This window comes from Pistacia vera, unplaced genomic scaffold, assembly GCF_008641045.1.
Source record: "Pistacia vera cultivar Batoury unplaced genomic scaffold, PisVer_v2 Contig495, whole genome shotgun sequence".
Taxonomy (NCBI): Eukaryota; Viridiplantae; Streptophyta; class Magnoliopsida; order Sapindales; family Anacardiaceae; genus Pistacia; species Pistacia vera.
Window position 1 is genome coordinate 591,896 of NW_022196329.1, and position 25,077 is coordinate 616,972.

Below are 25,077 nucleotides of genomic sequence, written 5' to 3' on the forward strand. Positions count from 1 at the left end.
TTGTTTTAAGTCTCGAGGATTAGTTGAGATGCGTACAAACTGCTCACCCCAATTCATTAAAAAAAAAAAAAAAAAAAAAAAAAAAAAACTTTCATTCTTCATGTCTAAACTACAAGTTTAAATAATAAATTAACCATAATTAATCATTATTTAGAGAAATCAATGGTTAATTAACATAAAATTATTATTTCATTTTAAATTAGTTAAAAAGTGCTTTTGTGGGGCACAATTTTAAGAGGATTTGCTAAACAAATTCAATCAGGAAGAGATTGCAATTGATTGAACAAAGACAGGACAGCCCACAAGCAAAAAAGATTGTTTTTTGATTGGTGGGACTAGAAAGTTGAACCGGATTCTGTGGTTGGTTTGACACCAACTCACCCTTCTTTAATGTGTAATCTAATCCTTATCTCAATCTTACCTTTATTCCATAATGGATGCTCTATTTGTTGGGTTTCTTTTTTCTTTTATTGGATTTTTTTTTTTTTTTTTTTTTTTTTGTGATGGAGTGTTCAAACCCTTTACGTATCTCGATTGATCTTTTAAGATCTTAAAGTTAACGATTAGGTATACTCTCCATGATCATCTATATTAGCAAATAGCTAGAGATGATTCAATTCAAGACCTCTTGATAATTCACCAAAAGTATTTATTCACCACTCGATACCGAGAGGTATTAAATTTTTTATTTTCATTCAAATCCTAACTTACATTATGTAAAATAATTTACTTAATTTTTTAGATAGTACTACTCTGAAAAAGTTTGTAACAGAATAAGAATACAAGGGTTATTAAATTTTTTTATTTGTTTATTCCATGTTAGGAAAATAACTTTTAATTTTAGATAATTTGTTACATTAAAATTAATGAAGTATAATAGTTGAATGGGTGGTTAAATTCAATGATTTTTTGAGATTTTTAATATGGTATAAATTATGCTCATTAAAATATTTTTTTTTTTTAAAAAAGAAACTTACATTTAAAGAGAAGACTCATATCAGATTCTTTACTTTATATGAAACTCATTTGTCAAGTTGTAATAATTATTTTTAATATTTATTTTACAAATACAAATTGATTAAATATTATTATAAAATTATTTAAACCCTGTAAGATTAATAAAATCCTATATAAATTTTAATATAAATATTAATTATTATTGATTTAATATCAAGAATTAAATAGTTTAATGACTAAATTATCCACATAATCAAACAAAGTTACCTTAAACTACGCGTTTTGCACTTTAATCCTCTTTCTCAATCCTCCACGTAATTACATCTATAATTCTCTAACCACCCTCAACCTCAACCTCAACCTCACTCACAGTCACAGCAATTGCATTTCACTCTCCCTAAACAGACAGACAACAGTACATTTACAGAGTCTGTCCACTTGCCACGTGTTCTCAACACTGTCAACTGTCGCGTGTGAAACTTGTCTTCAGAATCATCAAAACCATGTTTGCCGCAGAATAATAATATAACAACACCTTTAGGCAAAAGGAGAAGGAGAAGAAGAAGAAGAGTTCTGGAGATCACCTGAGTCTCTGCAAAATAAACCCAGAGCGAAATCTAGTCAAAAGTCCTTACCTTTACTATAATTAGCTGTAAGTTCTTGGCTTCTAAGTTCATAAATTGGTTTTTTTGTGTCTTTTTGCTCACTGGTTTTGGTTTATATAAGTTGTATAGTTCAAGATATGTACTTGGGTTCGGTTTGTTTCAAATTACCAGTCTTTTAGGTGATAAATTATCCATTTCTATCTGATTTTGTGACCTGGGTTTTTTGTGGGTTTTTTGGTTAAATTTATAGCAAGTTAGATATTTGAGTTTTTGTAATTATCTGGGTTTTGTTTATAGTGTTTTTTTGGGAGGTTTATGTATTTATCTCAGTAGGGGCATGGTGTTGCTCAGCTTTTGTTGTCTAAAGTTGCTGTCTTGATTGGCCATAGTAGTGATAGGTGTGTATAAAGAGCCATAAGGAAGATTCTGTTAGATGTAATAATTTGTTTTGCGATTGTGTTCAATGAGTTTTTAGAGGAAAGGGAATTGTTTCTTTACTTCAGTGTAATCCTAGGTATGGAAATCCATTTTTTGGCAGTAAAGTGTAAAGAGTTGACGTATTTTGATTCTAGGATATATTCTTTTCCTTGGATTTGAAGCAGAGTATATTAGTGTTGCTCTTCTATAAAATCCATTTGGAGGCATAATATAGATAGGGAATTTCATATTTGAAAAAGGATTCAGTATTTTTAATTTTTTTAGATATTGTATACTAAGAGGAGCAGGATGCAAAAGGTTCGATTATCATCTGAACAGGCGCCTGTACACAAGCTAGGGGATTCCCAAATGACATTATCCCCAAAGTTTAGGTTAGCTGTGATCCAATCTTCTTTATTAAATCCTTCTCCTGAGTTAGAGTTATCTCTTAGAGGAGAACCCCTAATTCCAGGCCTGCCTGATGATGTTGCACTCAATTGTCTCCTGCGACTTCCAGTTGAGAGCCATGCAACCTGCCGAGTTGTTTGTAAACGGTGGCATCTACTACTTCGTAATAAAGAGCAGTTTTTCACCCGTCGGAAGGAATCGGGATTCAGAGACCCTTGGCTCTTTGTTTTTGCCACCGACAAGTATACGAGAAAGATTCAGTGGCAGGTTCTTGACCTGACTCACTATTCTTGGCATACTATCCCTGCAATGCCTTGTAAGGACAAGGTCTGTCTCCAAGGATTTAGGTGTGCTTCAATCCCCCGAGAAGGTACTCTGTTTTTGTGTGGAGGTATGGGCTCTGATGTTGATTGCCCTCTTGATTTGGTCCTAAAGTATGACATGCAAAAAAATCGTTGGACTGTCATGAACAAGATGATTACAGCTAGATCATCTTTTGCTAGTGGAGTGATTGATGGGATGATATATGTGGCTGGAGGAAGCAGCTCAGACCTTTTTGAGCTTGACTCAGCTGAGGTTTTGGATCCTGTAAAGGGGAGTTGGCGTCCCATTGCAAACATGGGGACAGATATGGTAGCTTATGATGCTGCTGTTTTGAATGGGAAGCTTCTTGTTACAGAAGGTTGGTTGTGGCCTTTTTTTGTCTCTCCTAGGGGTCAGGTTTATGATCCAAAAACTGATAATTGGGAGAGTATGGCTGTTGGACTGAGAGAAGGGTGGACTGGTTCGAGTGTGGTGGTATATGGGCATTTATTTGTGGTTTCAGAGCTTGAAAGGATGAAGCTTAAAGTTTACAACAGTAACACTGATTCCTGGGAACCAATAGAAGGGCCTCCATTACCGGAACAGATATGCAAACCTTTTGCTGTAAATGCAGGTGATAGCACAATTTATGTTGTCGGGCAAAACCTACGTGTTGCTGTGGGTCGTATCTCAAGGCTAAACACCTCTGAGAAAAAGTGGAGCTTTAGGGTGAAATGGCATGTTGTTGATGCCCCAGAAAGTTTTTCTAACTTGACACCCTCGAGCTCTCAGGTTCTGTTTGCTTAGCTCTTGAAAAAAACCTTGATGTCATCTTTTGTATGTTTTTCAATAAACTGATATCAAAAGAATTATCAAAGCTGTAAAGTGGCAATAGCTGTGTGTTATTAGAATGAATGTAGCATCTTTTACAAACGTTCAGCTTTATATTTCTCTTCTTTTTCCTGGAATGGTTCCCCAAGTGATGTGTTTAATTGTACCCTTCTTTAGATATCTAATGTTTTCCTCATACTGTGGGATGAATTATTGTCTATGGCAAGATAGCATTAATCTGCTTATCTAATCATAAGAGGATAATGCTCAACTGGTTCTGCAAATTGATGCAAACGGAAATTTGACTTGAGAGATCAGCACAGCAGGCCTTTCTTGACTTGCAGAATAATTAACTTTTTCACTCATTTCTTTTACTGAATATTATGTGAGTTATTTACATGACTGAGAATCATCATTGTTCATTTGAGTCGATTTAGTCTCTAAGAATGATCTAAATCTTAGACGAGTTTAAGGCTTCTTCCAGTAAACCTATGGTGCAGGACCTATGCAGTAAGTTAACTTATTTATCAAGCTATATCTACATCTACATTCTCTTAATATGTTTTCAGCTTCTTTCTTTTTCAAAGGGCTAAATGTATAATGGCAGCCTGAAAGAGACATTAATGGTTGAGAGGTTTGGTTAAGCTTTTTGCTGTAAGTTTTATTATTTTGTCATCTAAATCAAGTTCTTTGGTTTTGACATTATTAAGGTTGGAGTTGCAGAGAGTTGTGGAGAACATGTTCAAGAGGGACAGTGTTGTAATAAGCAAGTATTGATGTTGGTATTGGTGTGGTGGGTAATCAGCTAACCAATTTGATTTAGGTGTTGGTTGGTGGGTTTGTTGAGATGTGCTGATGATGGTTTTAATGATTCTGGTCGGTTTGGTATTACAATTATATAAGGGGAAGAACAATAATCAAATCTAATCATCCTTGTGAAAAAAAAAAAAAAAAAAAAAATCTTCATGTTTGGTCAGCTTTTCTTTTATGCAATCAAATCCACGTTATGAATATGAATTATGTTCTTTCAATAACTGCTTCCTTTATAAGCATTTTTTTATGAAAGAAAGATACACCCACTTCTCTGGTGATGTTGATATTAACTCTGTTTTAAAAACCGGACCGGCCGGTCCGATCGGGACTTGGCAGTTTCTTCGGTCCGGTTTAGGTCTTAGGGGGGTTTTGATAATATTTCAAAATTATAAGGGTTAATTAGTGATTTTATAGGGGTGTTTTTGGAGATGTGTCTAAAGTTTAGGGATTAATTGGTAATTTTTTGGGGTATTTTGGAAATAAATAAAAAACTTAGGGACTAATTGCAAATTTTTAGGGGAATTTTTGTAATATATTAAAATTTGAGAGATTGATTTGTAATTTTTTAAAAATAAAATTGTCGTTGACGTCATTGGTCAAATCGGTTGGACCGGTTGACCCGTGACCTAGGCAACAAAACAGGTTGCCCTCCTATCCAGATTTTAAAACAATGGATATTAACATAACATTAATCTTTTTATGCAATGTTAAAAGAAATTTAATCAGTAATCTAACAACTTAAATACATAATTTTGTCATAATAACTCTCTATTAACATATGTTGTTTCGCTTTAGTAAGAACAATACAATCTAATAAACTATCTTTGGGTGGCCGGGTGGGGTGATAGAGATTTTTGGGTGTAATATAAAAAAGGTCTTGAGTTTTATTCCTCTTGATTGCTAATATAGGTGGTCACAAGAGAGTTTATCTTATTGTTAATTTGAGAGTCTTAAAGAATTAGTCGAAGTATGCGTAAATTGGTTTAAATACTTCGATAATTAAAGTATTGAATGGATTAAGATGTCTTGTAATTTAAAAATAACCCATTCCTTCAATCCAGTCACTTAATAAAGTGCTGCTGAATTTGCTTCATTAAGGAATTGAACTTATAATATGTCAAAAAAGGCCTTTTTTTTAAGAGTTTGTGTGGTGACAAAATACAAGGTCAAATGGTGAATAAACTATTGGAATATTCACTGTATTAAAATATATAAAGTATTAATTAGATCTTGAAGTTTATTATAAAAATCCTATTTGAAAGTGATTAAAAAAAAGTGGTTTTTTATTTTATTTTATTTTAAATCATATATTAAAATTCGAGTAGAATTTAAGACAGCTTTGCCCAAACACATCTTTTCTAAAGGTAGAGCACAGGAGGCCACATTAACATCAACTGAAAGCTAATCAAAAGTGAAAACCTCTTCCTCTTCAAAAATAAACTTTTTTATTGATCCAGAGAGAGGGGAACGAACATGGCGGCGATGACAAGCGCGTTAATAGCAATAGCAGGAGTGGTGTTGGGATGGATAGCCATAGAAATGGCGTGCAAGCCCTGTCTGGAGAAAGGCCGTGAAGCCATTGACCGATCTCTGGATCCTGACTACGATCCCGACGACAACGACGTTCGTGCTCCTCTTAACCCAGATCCAGAACAACCCAATTCTAATGCCACCGCCACTTCTTCAGAGGCGATTAAGAGCGTCTGATTTACCTCAATTTTGCCATCTCCCTGCATTTTTTTTACAAAATGAAACAAGAAAAATTGAGTGTAATTTTGGTGTGATGGTGTTGGTTTTTTTAAGTGGAATTGAATCTTCTTTTCTAGCAATGAAAGGATGAAAGTTGTTGGTTCTATGAAATGAAATCTTGAAAGCATCTCTTTTTTTTATCTTTTCTTTTTAGTTTCATATATTTATTTTTGGTGCTATAAAATTGTTTGTGAGATATTAGACATTTAAATTATAAATTAAAGAAAGAGGATATCTATTTTTTAATTTTTAATTTCTTATTGAATTAAAAGAAATTTAAAGTATTATACATGAGTTATTTTTCTCAATTTTCTAATCTTATTGCATATAAATAATTAATAATTTATATTATTTCTAAAGGCCGAATCATTTTTTACCCTTATTTTCTTTATTTGACCAGCTTTATCACTGAAATTTTAATTTTACCCTTATCTTCTTTATTTGACCAGCTTTATCACTGAAATTTTAATTTTACCCTTATTTTCTTTATTAAAAGAATAAATAGTTAATTGTATGGGAGATGAAATAAAAAAATTATCCTTTAAAGATTGAAATCAAAATATAGTAATAACATTGGGTAGCTTTTGGTTCGGGGTAATAAAAGATAACTTCAGTAATTTATCTTTTAATCCGACCATTACTATGTTGGTTGTCAAGTAATAAAAAATTTCAGTAGTGATTACTGTAAATAATATGAGAGGTAATTCAATTACTGATTAAAATGGTGTTATTTTTTTATTACCAGAGTAATCCACTATTTATACCAATTTTACCTTTAATTAGTAGACATTTTGTATACAAATACCTTCACGTGTTTACCAAATAACAATTAACACAAATGTGCGAAATGACCTTTATAACCTCGTAAATCAATTTTTGGACAAAAATGTCACTCACTGTTTACATGAATAATACCCAAAATACCCCCAACCACCCAAGATGACTACTAGCAGCCGTCAACAATCTTCTTGGGTGGCTGGGGGTATTTTGTTAAATTTTAAACTTTTGTTGTGTTGGAATATTTTAACTAAATTCTCAAATATAAGGATTAAAAGTAGTCTAAACTCTAAATAATAACAGTAAAACATACTACATAGTAATAATGTAATAATATTATTAAAAAAGAATAATAATTCAGTAAAAACCTTATAATATCTTATTCCTCCTAATCAAATATATTAATTATTTATATCCACCAATATAACCAAATATATTAATATAACATTTTTCGTTAATTTTCAATATAATATATTTTCTCATTAATATAACATTTCCAGTAATACAATATTCCTTGACCCAAACATTACTTTGGTGTTTTTAAAACAAGAGAGGTACTTGTTCTTACACGATAGATTGGGGGTCAAAATGTAATACAACCTATTTCGAAATACATTAATTATGCAATTACATATTATTTATTTATCATATAATAACACCTATATAAGATATCCCATTCTTTTAACTAATTATTAAAGTAAAAAACGTGATCAAAAATAAAATTCTAGAATGAGATATAGTATGATCCAGAAATTGGTTAATCTCCATACCTCTCCAAGGGTTCACTATAATTGAAGTGATATTCATTATAATCTAAAAGTAAATTAGAGGGAGAAAACGTTACCCTAATAACATGCCTTGCTGTTGTTTTCTTACCCTTTCTTCTAATCTCATAACCCAAAAAAAAAAAAGAAAAAAAAGAAAAGGGGTGCAACTTACTTGAAGAAACTCAAGTCCATGACGACAGTATCAAGACAAAGGCCAAATATGCTTTACAATTACAATGTTGAATTCAACAAAAATAGTTAAAGAGAAAAAAGAAAAAAGACTACGACTTTCTGTACAGTACTCTTGACAAATGGGACGTAACGTTTTTGCCGCATGAGGATTGTGGACTGAAATTTCCCATTTCATTGACAAGAAAAAGATTTTGATTTTAGATTTGTGTGTGTATTGTGACTAGGTGGTGGATTAGGCCAAGTAATTGTATATCTGCGGGTTGTTCTTGTCACGCTCCAGGTACTCCCTGTCAATCAGGCTTTCAATCCTTTTCTTCAGATCAGCTGGCTTTATGGGAAATTTGAGCTGTTCAAAACAAATCCACATAAATTTACTCCAACTCATCAATTTCTTCCATAGATCTTACTCACATGGTGCTTTCATCACCACCACTTCAGATTTTTTCAATTACATTGTGGGAATGAAGCGATCAAGAAAATAATAATGCATGCAACAATGTGACTGTGACCTGACTTTAAGGAGGCCTATACAGCAAAGATTTCATAATGCATAAGGGAAAGTAAAGATGAAATTGAATAATGTTTACCTGTTGGAAGAGCTCGGTTATCAGAAGTGTGTGACTTAGCACTTTCCTTGTCTTCATTATTCGCACAATTGCAGCATCAACCTGGAAAATATTGAACAACATAATAAATAAATCATCTAGCTAGCTCATCACTCCATCAAACATATGAGATGATGTTTGAATAAAAGTTTTGATGAACATGAAGCAGAGGTGGTGAACCTGATATTGACGGTCCTGGAATACTCTCTCGGTAGTGCTTGTGTTCTCCTCCACTGTTTCCTTCATCTGGATTGCATTTACCTGCATTTCACAGAAAATACATTATCAAGCTCCATCTTGGTGGCAATCCAATGGTCTAGCATAAAGGATCTATCACAATGTTGCTGTACTGTTCCTATTAAAATGTGAGTTGTCTACAGAGTTAGAAAATGACAGGAAAAGTAATTTCAACAAGTTTACTTTTGGTTCTTGTTAGGCTCAGGCAAAGTTTGAGATCACCATCAACAAGATAATTAAACAGAAAAGCATACCTTAATACGATAAAGAGGGGCAGTAAATCCTTCATTGAACACAAATGAATCATCATCCTCCACTTCCCTCCCTTTTGGCAACTGTAGAATATAAAAATGAGGATAAAAAGAAATTCAAACATAAACCAATTATATCAGCACAAATAATTGAGCACGAAAGCAAACCCGGGTAACAGCTCACCTTTTGCAGGACACGAACTTTACCACATGCAAGGGACTGCAGAGTCCTTCTTAATTCCTTCTCCTCTATGCCTGTCGAATCCCTAATATCTTGAAAGCTAAGCTTTTGGGCGTCATTAAAAAGCATCAAAACTACTGTCTGAAATCATACGGAAAGCATGACACAGGCAATATTAGAATTTGTGACACAAGTCATATCAATGAAAAAAAGCAACTAAATTCAAAATGCAACTAAGCATTACCAACCTGGAATAGGGAAACTGCCAGCTCTTTTTTACCTTTCGGGAACTCCGCCTTTAACACACAGTGACCTAATGAATTTTGCCACATTAAGCGCCTTCCACTGTACTTGCTTAAGTAGAACTCCTTAAAAATGTCCTGTAGCAAAAACAGATAAAAATGTCACACATATGTATACCTCACATGACAAGGACCTGTAACCAAAAAGAATCATCAGCAACTTCTACCAAACCTGATAAACATTCAATTCATGAGGTAGCCTAACATCCATGGGAGGATATGTGGGCCAATACCTGCATGCAAACCACCCAGACAGAGATTAAATTCCTCAGAATCAATAAGTGGTTAAATATCATAATGAGGTTGCTAAAATTATGCTAATATAGGATCTAAGATCTCAACCTACCCTGTTGTTAAGACATGAACACTCATCTCGATCCCCGATGGGAGTTTTGTCCGGGCTTGGGACGACTGTTTGAAGGACTCATTGATCTCCTTTGATAATTCAATATCCTGTAAACATGTGGTGAAAAAAAAAAAAAACAATTGCAAAAGACACCGCTCAGAATAATGAATATGAAGTCATTGTAAAAGCTGAGCTATGTAGTGATAAAATGAACACTACCAAAAAGATTATGCATGAAAGAGAGAAAAACAAGAGCTTTATTTTAAGTGGCCATCTAAGAAAGCAAATATTTATTTATCTTTTGATAATCCAAAAAATCCCTCAAGTTTTGAAACTGGAGCCACCGCCAAACCCTGCAATCTTTGGAAAGCGGGAAGCAATGGTCTTTGGCCATGTCAATCAATAGCTCAATTGCTACATTTAATTAATTGAAGATCACAAGGATAGTTTAATGTTAGGATCTCACATTGGAAAGGAAAGGGGTGGGCATGTGGGTTATAAATGGCTTGGGCACCCCCCCTTGACAAACCGGTTTTCCAAGAATGGTTATACCCAAGCCAATAAAAGACTCATTGCCCAGCCCAATTGTTGAGATGTTGGAGTGATTCCTATTAATTGGTATTAGAGCATGATCCTGCGCCTACGTGGCAACGCACGCATGGTAGGCAGACCCATGGCAGACTAACCTTGGGCCCGGGTTGTTACCCCCAAGAAGGGCGGATCGACCCGAGGTAAGGGGATTTGCGAAGTCACCCAAGGGGTAAAGAGGCTGACGTGGACGTTGGTTGCAGAAGCATGGTGGAATGTTAGGATCCCACATTGGAAGAGAAAGGGGTGGACATGTGGGTTATAAATGGCTTGGGCACCCTCCCTTGGCAAGCCGGTTTTCCAAGGAGGGTTCTACCCAAGCCCATGAAAGACTCATTGCCCAGCCCAATTGTTGAGTTGTTGGAGTGGATTCCTATCATCTATGCATCAAACGAGCATGCATACGAGGCAAGCATGTCATAGCAGTAGTAGAAATTTTGAACTCGACACTAAATATGAGTATGTCTACAATTTCAAAAAGCTAATTACATAAAACTTCCAGGGATGTATTACTATTATCCACATCATCATTTTGCCTTTATATGGAGAAGGATCCAATGCTTTACTTAATTTTAGTACAGATTTTAGTCACAAATGATCAATTCATTCAGAAATGTGAACACACAATTAGGGTTAAAATTGGCACAGAGCTAAATCACATTTCCTAAACATAAAAATTATTGAGGAAACGCATTTGAGGAAACGCATACAGACCTTGAACATTCCTTCAAGTTTGTTTGTAAATTGGCTGCCACATTCTGTCTTCAGCTGCATTAGCAATACATATTTGTCAACATGATAGCTAGATAAACATATGGCAAAACCATCTACTCAGAAAAGGAAATTAACCTTAGAAATCATAGATTTCTCGGCATCAATAGAAGCACTCTTCCCCAATAGTAACCTTTTTGCAAGATCCTTCTTATAGAATGCTTCAAACACATCCTTACCCTGCATTTATTTAAAATATAAAGAAAAAAGACATCCATTAGTAATTGTGATGACAATACAAAGAAATAACTATAACACGATATTAACTTTTGTCTACTGTGACAGTAATTCAATACTTTCAATCAAGCACACATTGTTTACCTGGATAAACCTGAATAAAACTAAAACTTTATCAAGTGTACCCTCTAGTTCCTCTTCAGAAGTACCCTTGTTCCCCGCACGAAGCTTCTCATCCAGAAACTTTGCAATCAACTCAGCAGGCCGATTCTATTAAATAAAGCAAACTGTTAGCCCCAAAAAGTAGAGATATGATGTTACAAATCACTGATGATGGCTATAGAACAACCCAAATGCTGCCCAGGCCTAGCAAACAATAAGAACCATGGCCCCAAGATCAACTGTAGATGGAGGCCACAAGAATATGATTTTGCATCAGTGTACTTGCCACAACAAGACACATCAAGAACCAGAGCACCTAAGGTAACACTGGCCATGAGTCTGCCAAGTGATCCTAAGCATGTGGCCATAAAAAACACTGATTCCAGTAGGAAGGCGTGGTAGCTCACATACAATTAATTTCCAAACTCAAAAGTAGTCAACAATGCCAACTAATGGAGTTATGTATGTAACTTCCCAGCAAGGAGGTAAATACAAAATTAACAAATCTGGATCTTAAAAATTGAGGAAGGGAAGAGGGAGGAAAATAGAAATTAAAAAAATTTTATTAACTCAGACGTGGTGCCAGTTTTGATATACTAACATCCTGTCAAATATTAACAATACTAAATAACAGTCTCCTCAAATGCTACTCTAGTGTCTTCACCATGATAAATAGTACTTTCCTATCCATGCAAATCATTCATTTATGCAAGACATGAAGGAATGTTGTGCTTTGTTTTATCGATATACTATACTGTTGCAATCAAGGGAGGAGAAAGAACAAAGAGTAGAACATGCTGACCTGACGCAAATTAATTAGATGCTCAAAAGCATCCTTTATGGTATTGCAAAATGCTTCATTCTTAGAAAAGCTTTCTTCCCATATTGTGTCAAGGGACGCCTTAAATTCTAAGAGGGAGGAAACCATATCTTTATCTTTTTCTTCATCCATAACAATGCCATGCCCAGTTCTTCGAATATATGAGGCAAGAGCCTGCCTTAACGATTCAAGGGCATTCACCCTCAAAAACAGCACATACATCCTCTGAAGGTCTTCAGTACGATGCCCATCCATCAGCATCGTGAACCCCTGAATAGATCAAAGAAACCATAATAATTCAAACCCAATAAAAATTCTAGCATATTAATATAGAGGACCGAGGAGTACTTTAAAAAACTCAAATCCAGACCTTGTCAAGAATTGCAGATATGTGGCGTTCAAGAAGTTGTCTTTCAGCAGTTGCTATAAGTGGCTTTCTTGTACTCACGTCCAAGTAAAGTACACATCTTTCGTGCTCTTCATGCAACCTTATCTGTCAGAATGAGTAACCCACAAATCTTACATATATCAACATATATCATATATCATATGACAAAAACAGCAAGCTATCTCAATATTCTCAGTCAGCCAAAACAAAATAATAGACCAAAACTGTTAAAGAATAACAAAATAAGAAAAACACAACAATATAGTGGCAACATCACATATGATAGAGCTACATGAAAAACAAATGTACCTCCACATGCTTCAAATAATCTGGAACATCTGATTGCTGCATGTATTTCATACCTTCTGCAGCATAAAATTCAGATGTACACTCAAGAAATGGCTTCTCAAAGCTTTCTGTGTAAATTCCTAAAGCAGTAAACATCTTCAAAAGATGATTAAGAAGAGTCCTATCAACAGCTTCACCTAATCTGAAACCAGACCAAAAAATAAATTAATAAAACACTGGGAATTCCAAGATGCAAATTATTGATGAAATTTAACCCGAAAAAGAAGATGATGATGATGGAAAACAGTTTCAAACTAACAGACATATCGACTCATTATCAACAACTATCTAGGAAATCCAAAATTTAAAGCCGTATGTAGTTTAACTTTCGTAGAGTTACCTTTCTCTCTCAATCATTCTCAAAAGGCCAGTGACAGTTTTATGCTCGACTTCTGAGTATGAAGAAAGATATTTCCGGAAAAGCTGCAAGCCCATGTCCCACAACGAGCGAACATTGGGTGTTTGTTTCACATATGTTCTATCTAGATACAAAGCTATACCACGAATCATCAACATCTGATCACAAAGATCCTGCCAGCATCTCTCAACAAGTGATAAGAAAACCACCAAATCCGGGCTTTGACCGACCAATGATTGAAGTGCTGCAGATATATGTGCTTCACACTCCTTTTCAATCCGTTGATAAAGATTTCCTCCCATCTTGTGCAGGCAAAGATCATTGACAGCCTAAGGAAAATGTTATTGTTAATTTTAAAAAACCCCACACATAACAAGTATTAAATTAAGAAAAGCTGCAGCTTTACAACCAAAGAAAGAAAAGCGTATGCATATCTACCTGATATAACTTCTCTAAGTCGCAGGAATCTGGTTGCTTCAAGAATATAGCTTTTATAGCTGACTTCAGCTTTGCCCATGTATCCTCCTCAAAATTTGAAGGCAGTGTTGGTTTACCTTCATAAAAACAAAATTTTGAGATTCCAAATTTCACAAAAGCTAGTACTAGTACTAGTATACTTCAACAAGGCTTTTTTGGTTGCATTAAACATTCACAAAATGCAGTATGAATCTAATTAGTAATCCTACGATCAAAAACTACCAAGTATTGTAATAGATACAAATGTGAAAAAAAGAACTAATCTTAACTCAGCTACAGTAAAACAGCAAGTATAAAAAAAAATATAAAGCTTGTTATTGTATCATATAGAATTAGGACATGGATCCAAACTTCATTAACAACTTTTTAGGATGACAGAATTAGAATGGGTAAAATGGGAATATCAATAAACTCTACAAATGACAAAAAAAAAAAAAATGTTGTCAAGCAGCCCGGGGAAGAGCTTATAAGGGTGCTGTTACTAAGCCTGATTTCTCCCCTTTCATTGTGTTATCACAAAATCAAAACTGTTTGTAATAAATCAAACAAATGAAACCACCCATAAAAGATGTATTTAAAAAAGGCTTGTTATGTAAAAGTAAGGTTGTGCATCACCCCAACACTTGTATGTAGCAGCCAGAAGGTAATCATATTGAAATGAACCTAAGCTTCTTTACAAAAAAAATTATTAAATTAGATCAATTTCCCATCACATACTAAAAACCCTAGCTTGGTCCCATTCTTTCCTTTCTGACCAATAAAACTAAAAACCCTAACACAGCTCTTCTTAAATGACTAACCAGACAAATTTTAAGAAAATGAGAACAATTAGATACACCTGTTCAATCCAAAAGTTAAATATTTCCTAATAACTAACAAGAAACAGATCCAAATCTTGAACCACGAGTAAGTCTCTAAGCTTGATTTATCAAAATACCCATAAGAAATTCAACTACCCAACGTTCAATTAAAAGTTAAATTTCCTCAAATGAACTTGTTAACACACGAAACCACTACCCAGATTCCACAATCCAACCAAACAAATTAAAAAGACGCATAAATTAAAGTAATTAATCAAAATAACGAGCTAAAAACCCGCCAACAATCACACAAAAACCCAACATTTAAACTTCACTAAACCTAAAAACGACACAAAACCCAATCGAAACAACAAACAAAAAAACCATAAAATTCTTCCTCAATTGTCGAAACCGTACCTTTAACAAGCTTGATGACGAGCTTCTTAGCAGGCTGAGGCGGCTGGGCTTTCTTGCGTCCCAAATTGGCGGCGGCAGGGGCACGAGAGTCATCGGTTTTAAGATCCTCATCGAGGGACAGAGAAGAGGGGTCGAAAACGACATCGTTGTCGGGGTTATTGGTATTATTAAAGTCGTGGTGGAGACCGTTCTTGGCGGAGTCGACGGAGCAGGCGACGGTCTGAGACTTGGCCTTCTTCATGGAGGAGGTGTGATTAGTGTTGGAGGTGTTGCTGATTGTGCGTTTGTTGGGGAGAGACATCAAAAACTCGTCAATTAAAGCATTGTAATCGTGTATTGAAGAGTGAAAATAATGAAGAAATGGAGATGATTTTCGAGTATTTTTTTTTTCTATCTCTTTGATGTATGAATAAGTGTGTTTGTGTGAGAAGATGGAAATGGATGGAGACGCACACAACACAAAGCCCCGTTCGCNATTGAAATGAACCTAAGCTTCTTTACAAAAAAAATTATTAAATTAGATCAATTTCCCATCACATACTAAAAACCCTAGCTTGGTCCCATTCTTTCCTTTCTGACCAATAAAACTAAAAACCCTAACACAGCTCTTCTTAAATGACTAACCAGACAAATTTTAAGAAAATGAGAACAATTAGATACACCTGTTCAATCCAAAAGTTAAATATTTCCTAATAACTAACAAAAAACAGATCCAAAACTTGAACCACGAGTAAGTCTCTAAGCTTGATTTATCAAAATACCCATAAGAAATTCAACTACCCAACGTTCAATTAAAAGTTAAATTTCCTCAAATGAACTTGTTAACACACGAAACCACTACCCAGATTCCACAATCCAACCAAACAAATTAAAAAGACGCATAAATTAAAGTAATTAATCAAAATAACGAGCTAAAAACCCGCCAACAATCACACAAAAACCCAACATTTAAACTTCACTAAACCTAAAAACGACACAAAACCCAATCGAAACAACAAACAAAAAAACCATAAAATTCTTCCTCAATTGTCGAAACCGTACCTTTAACAAGCTTGATGACGAGCTTCTTAGCAGGCTGAGGCGGCTGGGCTTTCTTGCGTCCCAAATTGGCGGCGGCAGGGGCACGAGAGTCATCGGTTTTAAGATCCTCATCGAGGGACAGAGAAGAGGGGTCGAAAACGACATCGTTGTCGGGGTTATTGGTATTATTAAAGTCGTGGTGGAGACCGTTCTTGGCGGAGTCGACGGAGCAGGCGACGGTCTGAGACTTGGCCTTCTTCATGGAGGAGGTGTGATTAGTGTTGGAGGTGTTGCTGATTGTGCGTTTGTTGGGGAGAGACATCAAAAACTCGTCAATTAAAGCATTGTAATCGTGTATTGAAGAGTGAAAATAATGAAGAAATGGAGATGATTTTCGAGTATTTTTTTTTCAATCTCTTTGATGTATGAATAAGTGTGTTTGTGTGAGAAGATGGAAATGGATGGAGACGCACACAACACAAAGCCCCGTTTGCTTTCCTTTACTTTGCCTTGCCTTCACTTTGCTCCTTGTTTTGTTTTTCTGCCCTTTATAATTTTTATTTTCTTTTTCTTGTAATAAAAAATTAGGAAAAATTGTGATCGGAAATTTTTTTTTTTTAAATAATCCTTTTAATGTAATATTCAACAACTATATATTAAAAATTTAAAAGAAGAGTATCATATTTCCTTAAAAAAAAAAAAAATTATTGTAACTTTGAATTATATATTAAACATTTCGTAATACATATTTGCTATTAGGATTCAATAATATTTTATTTACAATTGAATCATATAAAAAAGACAAAAATGAGACAAAATTCATGTAAAATGATTATTGTATCTTTTGTTTTTTTGTCTGTTTGTATAATTCAGTTATAAATATAACATTGTTCATTGGGATTTATATTTTTCATTTTTCGAAATCGTTGATACGCAGATATTGAGGAAACATGGCTAATTGAAATATTATTTCATTAATAAAATCTTCAATTGAATTTTTAGACTCTAGTAAAATTATAAATTCTCTCCCCTCGTAATCGGATGGCAAATTCTTGAGCCACTATAGGTAAACTATACCCATAGATTATTATCTTCGAGTCGCGGAAAAGACAATTACTTGGTTTATACTAACTTGTAAATTTCAAATATATATATATTATGTAGCTTTTTTAACTCTTAAAAAAAAATTGTATATTAATAATTAAATATGCTATCATGTATTTAAATTATGATACATAATTCAAACCTTTGGATTGTATCATTAACATTTAAAAAAAAAAAATTACTTTTGAATTACAAATAAAAATAAATATTTAAACTATTTTCCATTTATAATGCGGGTATTTTTTAATTTTTCTTATACCTCTGAACGGATAAAGTGGATGAGAAACGACTTCCAATAAAATCCATTTAAACGTTTGGGCTTTAAAGGTTGAATGGGCCTGCCATTTAGAAGGTCTAGAATCTTCTGGACTACCCATTTAGAAGGCTAAACCTTGCAATCTGGGCTGAAGTAGCCCAACATTTGTTTAGCCCAAGAGTTTTTTTAAAGTAATTTTTAGCCCCCCACCTAATTGATCTTCACCCTTTACTTTTAAATTTATTTTTTATTTTGATAAATTTAACCTTAATTTAAATTACTAAAAATAACATTATAATTTCTTAATACACTCATGCTCTATTTTATATATATATATATTTTAAATTTCATAATCGCTGAAACATTTTATTTTGTTTTAAATATTTATTTATTTGATAAAAACATAATACAAATTATGAAAAACATAACAGGATAAATCTGAATCTAAAGAAGATAAAATAAGTTAAACGATGTAAAACAAAAATCTAATTAAGTTTTAAATTGGGCAAAGTAGATCTAATTAGCTTTAAAATGTTATTTTTAGTTTCAAATAATATATTTTTTTATTATAAAAGAGATGTATTAACCATGACGGTTGATAATTCAATTAGATGGGGGTTAAAAATCATTTTTCTTAAAAACAAAGTTTGAGCCTGTAATAACTGTACAAGATAAACCCAATAACAATGACATAATATAAGTAACGGTAAATCCTGGCCGGTCGATCCACTATAATTCTAAAAAGGTTTATTTCATCCTTTTTAATATATTAAAGCCATTTATATTAAGTTAAAACTAAGAAACACTTTTAAATTTAACACAAATAAAGCAATTGATATTCCAATAATCACCTTGACCATGACTATAGAGGACTAAGGAGGGTTAAATATGTAAAAACACAAGTATTCAACGCAATCCAGTTGGCCGCGGTGACAGAAGGCGTCTTTGCTGCTATGAATATTGAATAAGTCATGAATAATAAGACCAATCATGAAATCTTACGTTTTCTATTTAGAATTTCTGTTAGCAAACGCAAACGGCTCCCAGGGGAGATTTGTGACAATTTTTTAAAAGTGGGAGGTAATTTTTCATACCTTTGGGGTGTGATTTATAAATCTAAACCTCAAGGGAGGCTAAGGATAGCAGTCCTAAATTAATATTTTTTTTTTTTTTTGTCAAATCAGCTTACGTATACCTCAACTAATCCATCAGAACTTTAAAATTATCGATCGGATAAAAGTTATAGTGATTACCCCTATTAATAATCAAAGAGAGATTTAAACTCAAAACTTTTTAAGTAATATATTCAAAAGTATTTATCAAATCATTCAATCACCCAGACATAATTGACCTAAAGTAAATTGCGTTTGCATGCTACGAACAAATTCCCAAGGCTAGGCTTCCACGGAAAGTAATTGGAATCAATATGGGTGTGACAAAAAGAAAATTATTGCAGAAATAGGACAAAATAATTTTAATGATCAATTGACTTTTTAAGCAGTTAATAAATTTTCCGATACTATACAGTTTTGAATCATTTGACAAATTTTATTTGAAGAACTGGTTCTTCTTCGCACCGTGTAACTTTAAAAGTCTAAAATAGTGATGAATTGATGAGCTAAAATTTGTAGGTAAAGTATCTAATTTAATTAAATATTATTATATTAATGTGCTTTGGATATAAAGTGATAGGATGTTTGATTTTTTAAATAATACATTAATAATAAATAACCTTATAAGTGGATTAGACTTATCATATTATAAAATAATATATAAAATTGGCACTTTATAAATATAATATTTCTATTTATTATGATAATTTCATGAGTTATTAAAGTGTTTGTGTTGTTCAGGCCACCAGGGCTCTCACAAAAATATTTAATTTTTATGTGCCCTTACACTTTATTGTTTTACATTTGACCTCCTTTACTTGTTAAATCTTACACATTGTCCCCCTCAAATGCAATTTCTTAAATACATTTATTATCTTTGGTCTCCAATTGTAATTTCCTGATTCCTCCACTGTTCCCACGTGTCATAATTTCACATATCACAATATATCACATATTTGTACTCGTATATATATAATTTGTATATACCTGTACATCAAGTATATATACTTGTAACTTTACTTACTTTTGGGAATATTCCTGTACGTGGTATAAATAATATCCATTTTATGATAGCAATAAAGATAAGCTAACAAATCATTCTCAATAATTTTTTTTTAGAAACGCGATATGACAGTTCACAATTGGTTATATGAGACATATTGTTGGACAAGCGAGATTCATTACTAGTTGGCCAATTGCAAACTGCTATATCTCGTTTATGAGAGAAAATTAATAATAAATATTTGTGAGCGTAATATTATCCTTATAGGAAATGGTATGCCTTACCACGGTATACGTACGAATAACGTACCATTCGTAAGTACTTAAAATCTTATGAAAATAACATATCGGGATATTTTGAGAAATTTATAGCAGTTATGAAACTGAGAAAATTATTCAGATGCATGTGGTCTAAAACCTTAGTGCATAATATTGACTTGATCGTGATTCCAAAATGCGTGCTTTGACTTAGACTTGGTGTTCTTTCAGACTGCTAGTTTTAACGGTCAATTGGTCTCCTCTCCTAACAGTCAAGAACCACACCCCGGCCGTACTCTTTTTCTTCTCTATAAAAAGTTAAAACCACTCACGAAATCAATATAAAATTATAATTCACTAGAGATTCAGCTCAAACTACTCGGAGAAACTCCCAGAAAGTTAGCGCCTTCAAGAGAAGATTCGAATCCAGTTCTCTCTTATAATAATGTCTGGTTCAAAACGTCAGGCGGTCAAAATAGTTCTTATCGATACTCAGTACGTTGAAACTGACCAAAAGAGCTTCAAATCAGTGGTTCAGCAGCTCACAGGCAAAGATTCATGCGTTGCATGGATACAAGGGAGCTCCCCCAAGGGTGCAAAAACAGAGACATTGCATAACAAGCAGCTGGAAGATAATCATGTTTATAGTTATGATAATCAAAGAGGCAATGATGGTACTACTGCATCGGCTTCTATTTTGTCAAAAGGCATGTCGTTTAACGATTTAGATGGGTTGATTTTGGAGCTTCCTGTAGAGGATTTCTCATGGTTGTATAACTATTGCAGTACTGATTCACAATGCTAGTATTTTTTTTTTTCTTTTTTTTTTTTTTTTTTTGGTTAATAAAAATTCTGTCTTATTATTATAATTTGTTGAGTACTGTGTGTTTGTGAATGTGTGGCTGCCCAGGACTCCACGGCGCATGGAGATAAAATACTTGGTGTTGGTGGTGGGTATCTTTCAGAGAACTGGCAAGTGATGAGATATCAGATTAAAATACATTAAGCTCTGAGATATTTATTTGAAGGAATGGGTGATGATTAATAAAGAATAAAGATAACAATTTACAATTATATGAACTGATAATGAGTTTCTGAAACACGGAGGAAAAAAAAAAACTAAAATATACGAACTGTCTACTACTTACAAAAATATGATTTCCCTTCATCTTCATTTCATTTTGTTAATATCATACCATAGATTAATAAATTAATCAAATTATTGTTTTACATTGTTAGAAGTTGTATTTGTTTCACGTCGCCAATTGATGAACTGTTATGTTATATATATGTGGTTGGACTCTCTCATCTCTTGAGTTAGCTTTTGCGGGTGAGTTTTACCTCTTCTGTCTCCAAGATTGACTTGGGAGCCTAAGGGATCCCTAAAATGCCTACCCCAAATGGGACTGGGATTTCCCGGCCTAGGGGATATGGTTACTCCCATCCTCGGCCTAGCCCGCCTTGATATTATTTTATATTCTATTATTTAGGTTTTTCTTATCATGCTTTATTATTATTATTTTTTTCAAGAAAAAGTAAAAAAATATTATTTTTCATTATGCTACTTGGTATATGAAAATATAGTAAAATGAAATTGTTTCTTTAAAAATTTTAAAATATAATAATATTATTATTAGATCAATTGAGCTTCAATATTATGATTTACTACTTCTTACGTTTATATAGTTAGTCTCGTAATTGTGATATTTACTTTCCATGGATAGAGAATATAATGTATAAAAATATTTATCATATTAGTAAGTTGAATTTGTAACCCAAAAAATAATTTTTATTGTAACTGGGAATTATGTATGTATCAAATTAATATTAAAGGGGAGGAAAAGCATGATTTTATTGATATTAAATGTGAAATATATATATATATACATGAGTCAGGGATGGAGCAGGCGAGGGACATGACCACCTTCGTCCCCGAGACCGGGAAATGTCATTGGGCCTAGGCTCGTCCCAGCTCCCAACTATTTCGGAGAATCCCCCACCTCGTTTGGGCAAGGGCAAGGTGGGTTTGCGACGAAGCGGGGTAAATGTCTGTCCCTAGTAAGAGTAATGCCACAATTACCGATGGTAGTACATCGAATTTGTACACCGAATGATGTGGTAAAATCTTGACCGTTAATTAATATTAAATTAAAATTAATCAACGATCAGGATTTTGCTACGTTATTCAGTGTACTACCGTCAGTGGCTGTATTATTTTTCCCCTAGTAAACGGCATCATAATCACATTTGTATGGGTGTATTTTCTAGACTTTTCCTAACAATGTTCTATACTGTTGCACTGGTTTCTGGACTTTTCCTTACGCCGTTTCTTCGAGGTTATTGTAATCTGTTTTTTTTCTTTTAAGTCTCTATTATTGTAAGAGACAAAAATGTCGGCAAAAAGGTCTCCACTTGTATGTTAGCTATGAAGAAAGTGATGGTTATATACATACATATGAGCTCCACATGTAGTGGACCGGTATTTTTGTCATCTAATGTTTATGCATGTCATTGATTCTTGACTTATCGCTACATGCAACTTATATATCAGACCGAAACATAGTACAGTATTATTTTAATTAATTTTCCAAACACAATTACATAAGACAGAGTAATGTAAAGAATTTATAACCAACAAAATTTTCAGGTCAATTTTTTATGATATCAAATAGAATAAAATTTTGAGTATTACAATGGTATTGTGTAGGGGTTGGCAAAATTTTAAGGTAGAACCATAACCGACGGGTACCTGAGTGTCGGTTCCGGTCCCTATCCAGAACCGATCGTAACAAGGTAGGTTTCCGTTCCAAAAAATTGGAACCGATACTGTGCAGTTTCGGTTCCAGTTCCAAATCAAAGGAACCAAAACCGGAACCATAACTAAATTGATATAATATTAAAGAATAGGGTTTTTTTTTTTTTTTTGATATTTTGCATATCATATAAATATATAAGAAAATTTTGGTTTTTTTTTATCTTATTATCAAAAGTCTTATTAATTTTCATTAAAAAATCAATTTTTCAAAATATTCTTATTAATATTTAAGTTTCACTGATTACTTGATTAAAAAATTAATATACATTAAGACATTTATGTTAAATAATAGCTTTTAAATGTTTATTATCGGTGAAAACAAATAATTAAATACTTATAAGTTATAATCAATCATTAAACATCAAGTAAATATAAACAAATATATTATTTAGTGTTTTACACTTAATTGTTAGGGGTGTAATTATAATTTTATAAGGGTTTATTTGTCATTTTTTTTAAATTAAGGGATAATTGATATTTTTTAAGGTACCCGAAATTGTCGGTTTCGGTTACGGTTCCAAATCAAAGGAACCAGCTGGTTCTGATTCTGGTTCCTTTGATTTTGGGTGGGTACCCAGACCCACCCACCCCTAGTATCGTGTTAGTTATGTTATAAACTTATATATCAAATGATTAAGTATTATAGTGGCATCACACTATCACTATTATTCCATCGGTCCAATTGTGGGTCAAAGTAGGTTAACTGTTAAAAACGATTTTTTGGTGTAACTGATCTGACTAAGCCCCTATTTCTCAGGCTCAGCTGGGCCAGGCTCTAAAACATTGGTCCCATGAATTGAGATACATATGAAAACAAGGAATTACATATGATGCGCTCTTATGGCTTGTGGGAACTGCTTTGACCTTGACACGCTAATAGTCTTGACCTAAAATTCAATATTTGTTGGCCCATGAATGCCCCATTTCCTCGTTTGTGGCACAAAGCAAAATAGAGACTCTCCAAAGTGGACTTTGAATTAGAGAGGACAGTTCGTTCGCCCATCATGAATACCTCATCTTTCCTGTTACATATTTGGCAAGTTTCTTACCAGCCAATCATCAACCAAATAATCCAAAATAAATAAATAAATAAAAATTATGCCTTCCAATACCCATTAAGGTTCAAAACAAATTTAAAGAAATATTTGAAACCATGTTTGTCAAAATCGTGTATTATATCGTATATCAAAAACCTAATTTTTTGTATAGCGTATCGCATAAATAAAATAATAAAAAATTCTAAAAATGAATATCATTCCGAAGATTAATTAACGAATTTTGTCATATTATTAGCTTTAAATTATGGTTTTACATAATCAAAATTAATCACAAAATTAAGAATCTATATTATTTCCTCTCAATTATTCATATCATTTCCAAGATCAATATCAATATTTATGTTATTATTATCATGTAAAATAGGCAACACATCTTCCTCTTCACTTTCTCCATGCAAAATGGGTAAATTTGGGTGGATTTTAGTGAATTGGGTTAGGTGACCCGGATCTGACCTGAAATTGTTTTTGGGCCTTTGGCCCAACTTAATAAAGTCGTATCGATATTTTTAAGGATACGAACTAATACGTATCGTATCATAGGATACATATCAACGTATCGAAAGGTTTATAATACACTTTCTGATACGTATAGTTGGTGACTCGTATCGAATCGTATGGTAGGATACGTATCGTGTATCGTAGGATACTAATAAACATGGTTGAAACATGTAAACATATTTATAAGCCTTTGTTTGGTGTCCTTGCATTGAATGAAACATGTAAACATATTTATAAGGCCTTGTTTGGTGTCCTTACTTGCATTGAATGAAACGTGTAAACATATTTATAAGGCCTTGTTTGATGTCCTAACTTTTTTTATTTTTATTTTTATTTTTTATGATCAGGGTGTCTGGATCAGCTTATGCGTATCTCGACTAATCCTTGTGATCCACTGAATACCCTACAAACCCAATGTTCTAAGATAAGTCACAAATGTGATAGGTGACCCTAAGATTCGAACTCAAGAAATCAATGAAGAGAGAAAATCTTCTTGACCGTCAGACCAACCCCTTAGAGTATTATTCATATCATTCCCAAGATCAATGTCAATATTTATGTTATTATTATCATGTAAAATGGGCAACACACCTTCTTCTTCACTTTCTCCATGCAAAATGGGTAAATTTGGGTGGGTTTTAGTGAATTGGGTTGTGTGACCTGAATTTGACCTGAAATTTTTTTTGGGCCTTTGGCCCAAAGTAATAAAGTCGTATTGATATTTTTAAGGATACGAACTAATACGTATCGTATCGTAGGATACATATCAACATATTGAAAGGTTTATGATACACTCTCTGATATGTATCGTTGGTGACTCATATCGTAAGATACATATCGTATATCTTAAGATACTAATAACCATGGTTGAAACATGTAAACATATTTATAAGCCTTTGTTTGGTGT

General features: G+C 33.4%; 4 protein-coding genes across 6 annotated transcripts; 3 read left to right on the plus strand and 1 right to left on the minus strand.

Annotated features, from left to right (window-relative positions):
- The first annotated feature begins 1,477 nt into the window (after nt 1-1,477).
- Nucleotides 1,478-3,582, plus strand: LOC116105170 (F-box/kelch-repeat protein At1g30090). The gene is made up of 2 exons (XM_031391590.1): nt 1,478-1,609; nt 2,265-3,582. The coding sequence occupies exon 2, from the start codon at nt 2,289-2,291 to the stop codon at nt 3,495-3,497; it is 1,209 nt and encodes a 402-aa protein (XP_031247450.1). The 5' UTR covers nt 1,478-1,609; nt 2,265-2,288; the 3' UTR covers nt 3,498-3,582.
- A 2,066-nt stretch (nt 3,583-5,648) lies between these two features.
- On the plus strand, nt 5,649-6,250 carry LOC116105218. Its single transcript, XM_031391652.1, has one exon. The coding sequence runs from the start codon at nt 5,808-5,810 to the stop codon at nt 6,039-6,041; it is 234 nt and encodes a 77-aa protein (XP_031247512.1). The 5' UTR covers nt 5,649-5,807; the 3' UTR covers nt 6,042-6,250.
- A 1,528-nt stretch (nt 6,251-7,778) lies between these two features.
- On the minus strand, nt 7,779-16,577 carry LOC116105174 (cullin-4). 3 transcript variants are annotated; one of them, XM_031391601.1, is made up of 18 exons: nt 16,316-16,577; nt 15,048-15,319; nt 13,792-13,907; nt 13,336-13,682; nt 12,957-13,137; nt 12,630-12,752; nt 12,242-12,529; nt 11,422-11,547; nt 11,179-11,280; nt 11,044-11,097; nt 9,742-9,848; nt 9,568-9,628; nt 9,342-9,473; nt 9,097-9,234; nt 8,916-8,996; nt 8,605-8,685; nt 8,407-8,487; nt 7,779-8,165 (listed from the first exon to the last, which is right to left on the minus strand). In XM_031391601.1, the coding sequence occupies exons 1-18, from the start codon at nt 16,387-16,389 to the stop codon at nt 8,052-8,054; spliced, it is 2,478 nt and encodes an 825-aa protein (XP_031247461.1). In that variant the 5' UTR covers nt 16,390-16,577; the 3' UTR covers nt 7,779-8,051. The 3 variants fall into 3 exon arrangements, with proteins under 3 accessions (XP_031247461.1, XP_031247459.1, XP_031247460.1); XM_031391599.1 differs by lacking the exon at nt 15,048-15,319 and having other exon boundaries at nt 16,089-16,577; XM_031391600.1 differs by lacking the exon at nt 16,316-16,577 and having other exon boundaries at nt 15,048-15,521.
- Nucleotides 16,578-20,165: 3,588 nt separating this feature from the next.
- Nucleotides 20,166-20,604, plus strand: LOC116105210. Its single transcript, XM_031391644.1, has one exon. The coding sequence runs from the start codon at nt 20,245-20,247 to the stop codon at nt 20,602-20,604; it is 360 nt and encodes a 119-aa protein (XP_031247504.1). The 5' UTR covers nt 20,166-20,244.
- The last annotated feature ends 4,473 nt before the right edge of the window (nt 20,605-25,077 follow it).

Bases quoted from the DNA above. Each gene is read 5' to 3' on its own strand.
- LOC116105170 (XM_031391590.1), top strand. From the start codon at position 2,289: ATGCAAAAGGTTCGATTATCATCTGAACAGGCGCCTGTACACAAGCTA.
- LOC116105218 (XM_031391652.1), top strand. From the start codon at position 5,808: ATGGCGGCGATGACAAGCGCGTTAATAGCAATAGCAGGAGTGGTGTTG.
- LOC116105174 (XM_031391601.1), bottom strand. From the start codon at position 16,389: ATGTCTCTCCCCAACAAACGCACAATCAGCAACACCTCCAACACTAAT. The intron at 12,753-12,956 runs GTACATTTGTTT...TCATTCTGACAG, and splicing joins ATTATTTGAAGCATGTGGAG to ATAAGGTTGCATGAAGAGCA. The intron at 9,235-9,341 runs GTTGGTAATGCT...GTATGATTTCAG, and splicing joins TGGCAGTTTCCCTATTCCAG to ACAGTAGTTTTGATGCTTTT.
- LOC116105210 (XM_031391644.1), top strand. From the start codon at position 20,245: ATGTCTGGTTCAAAACGTCAGGCGGTCAAAATAGTTCTTATCGATACT.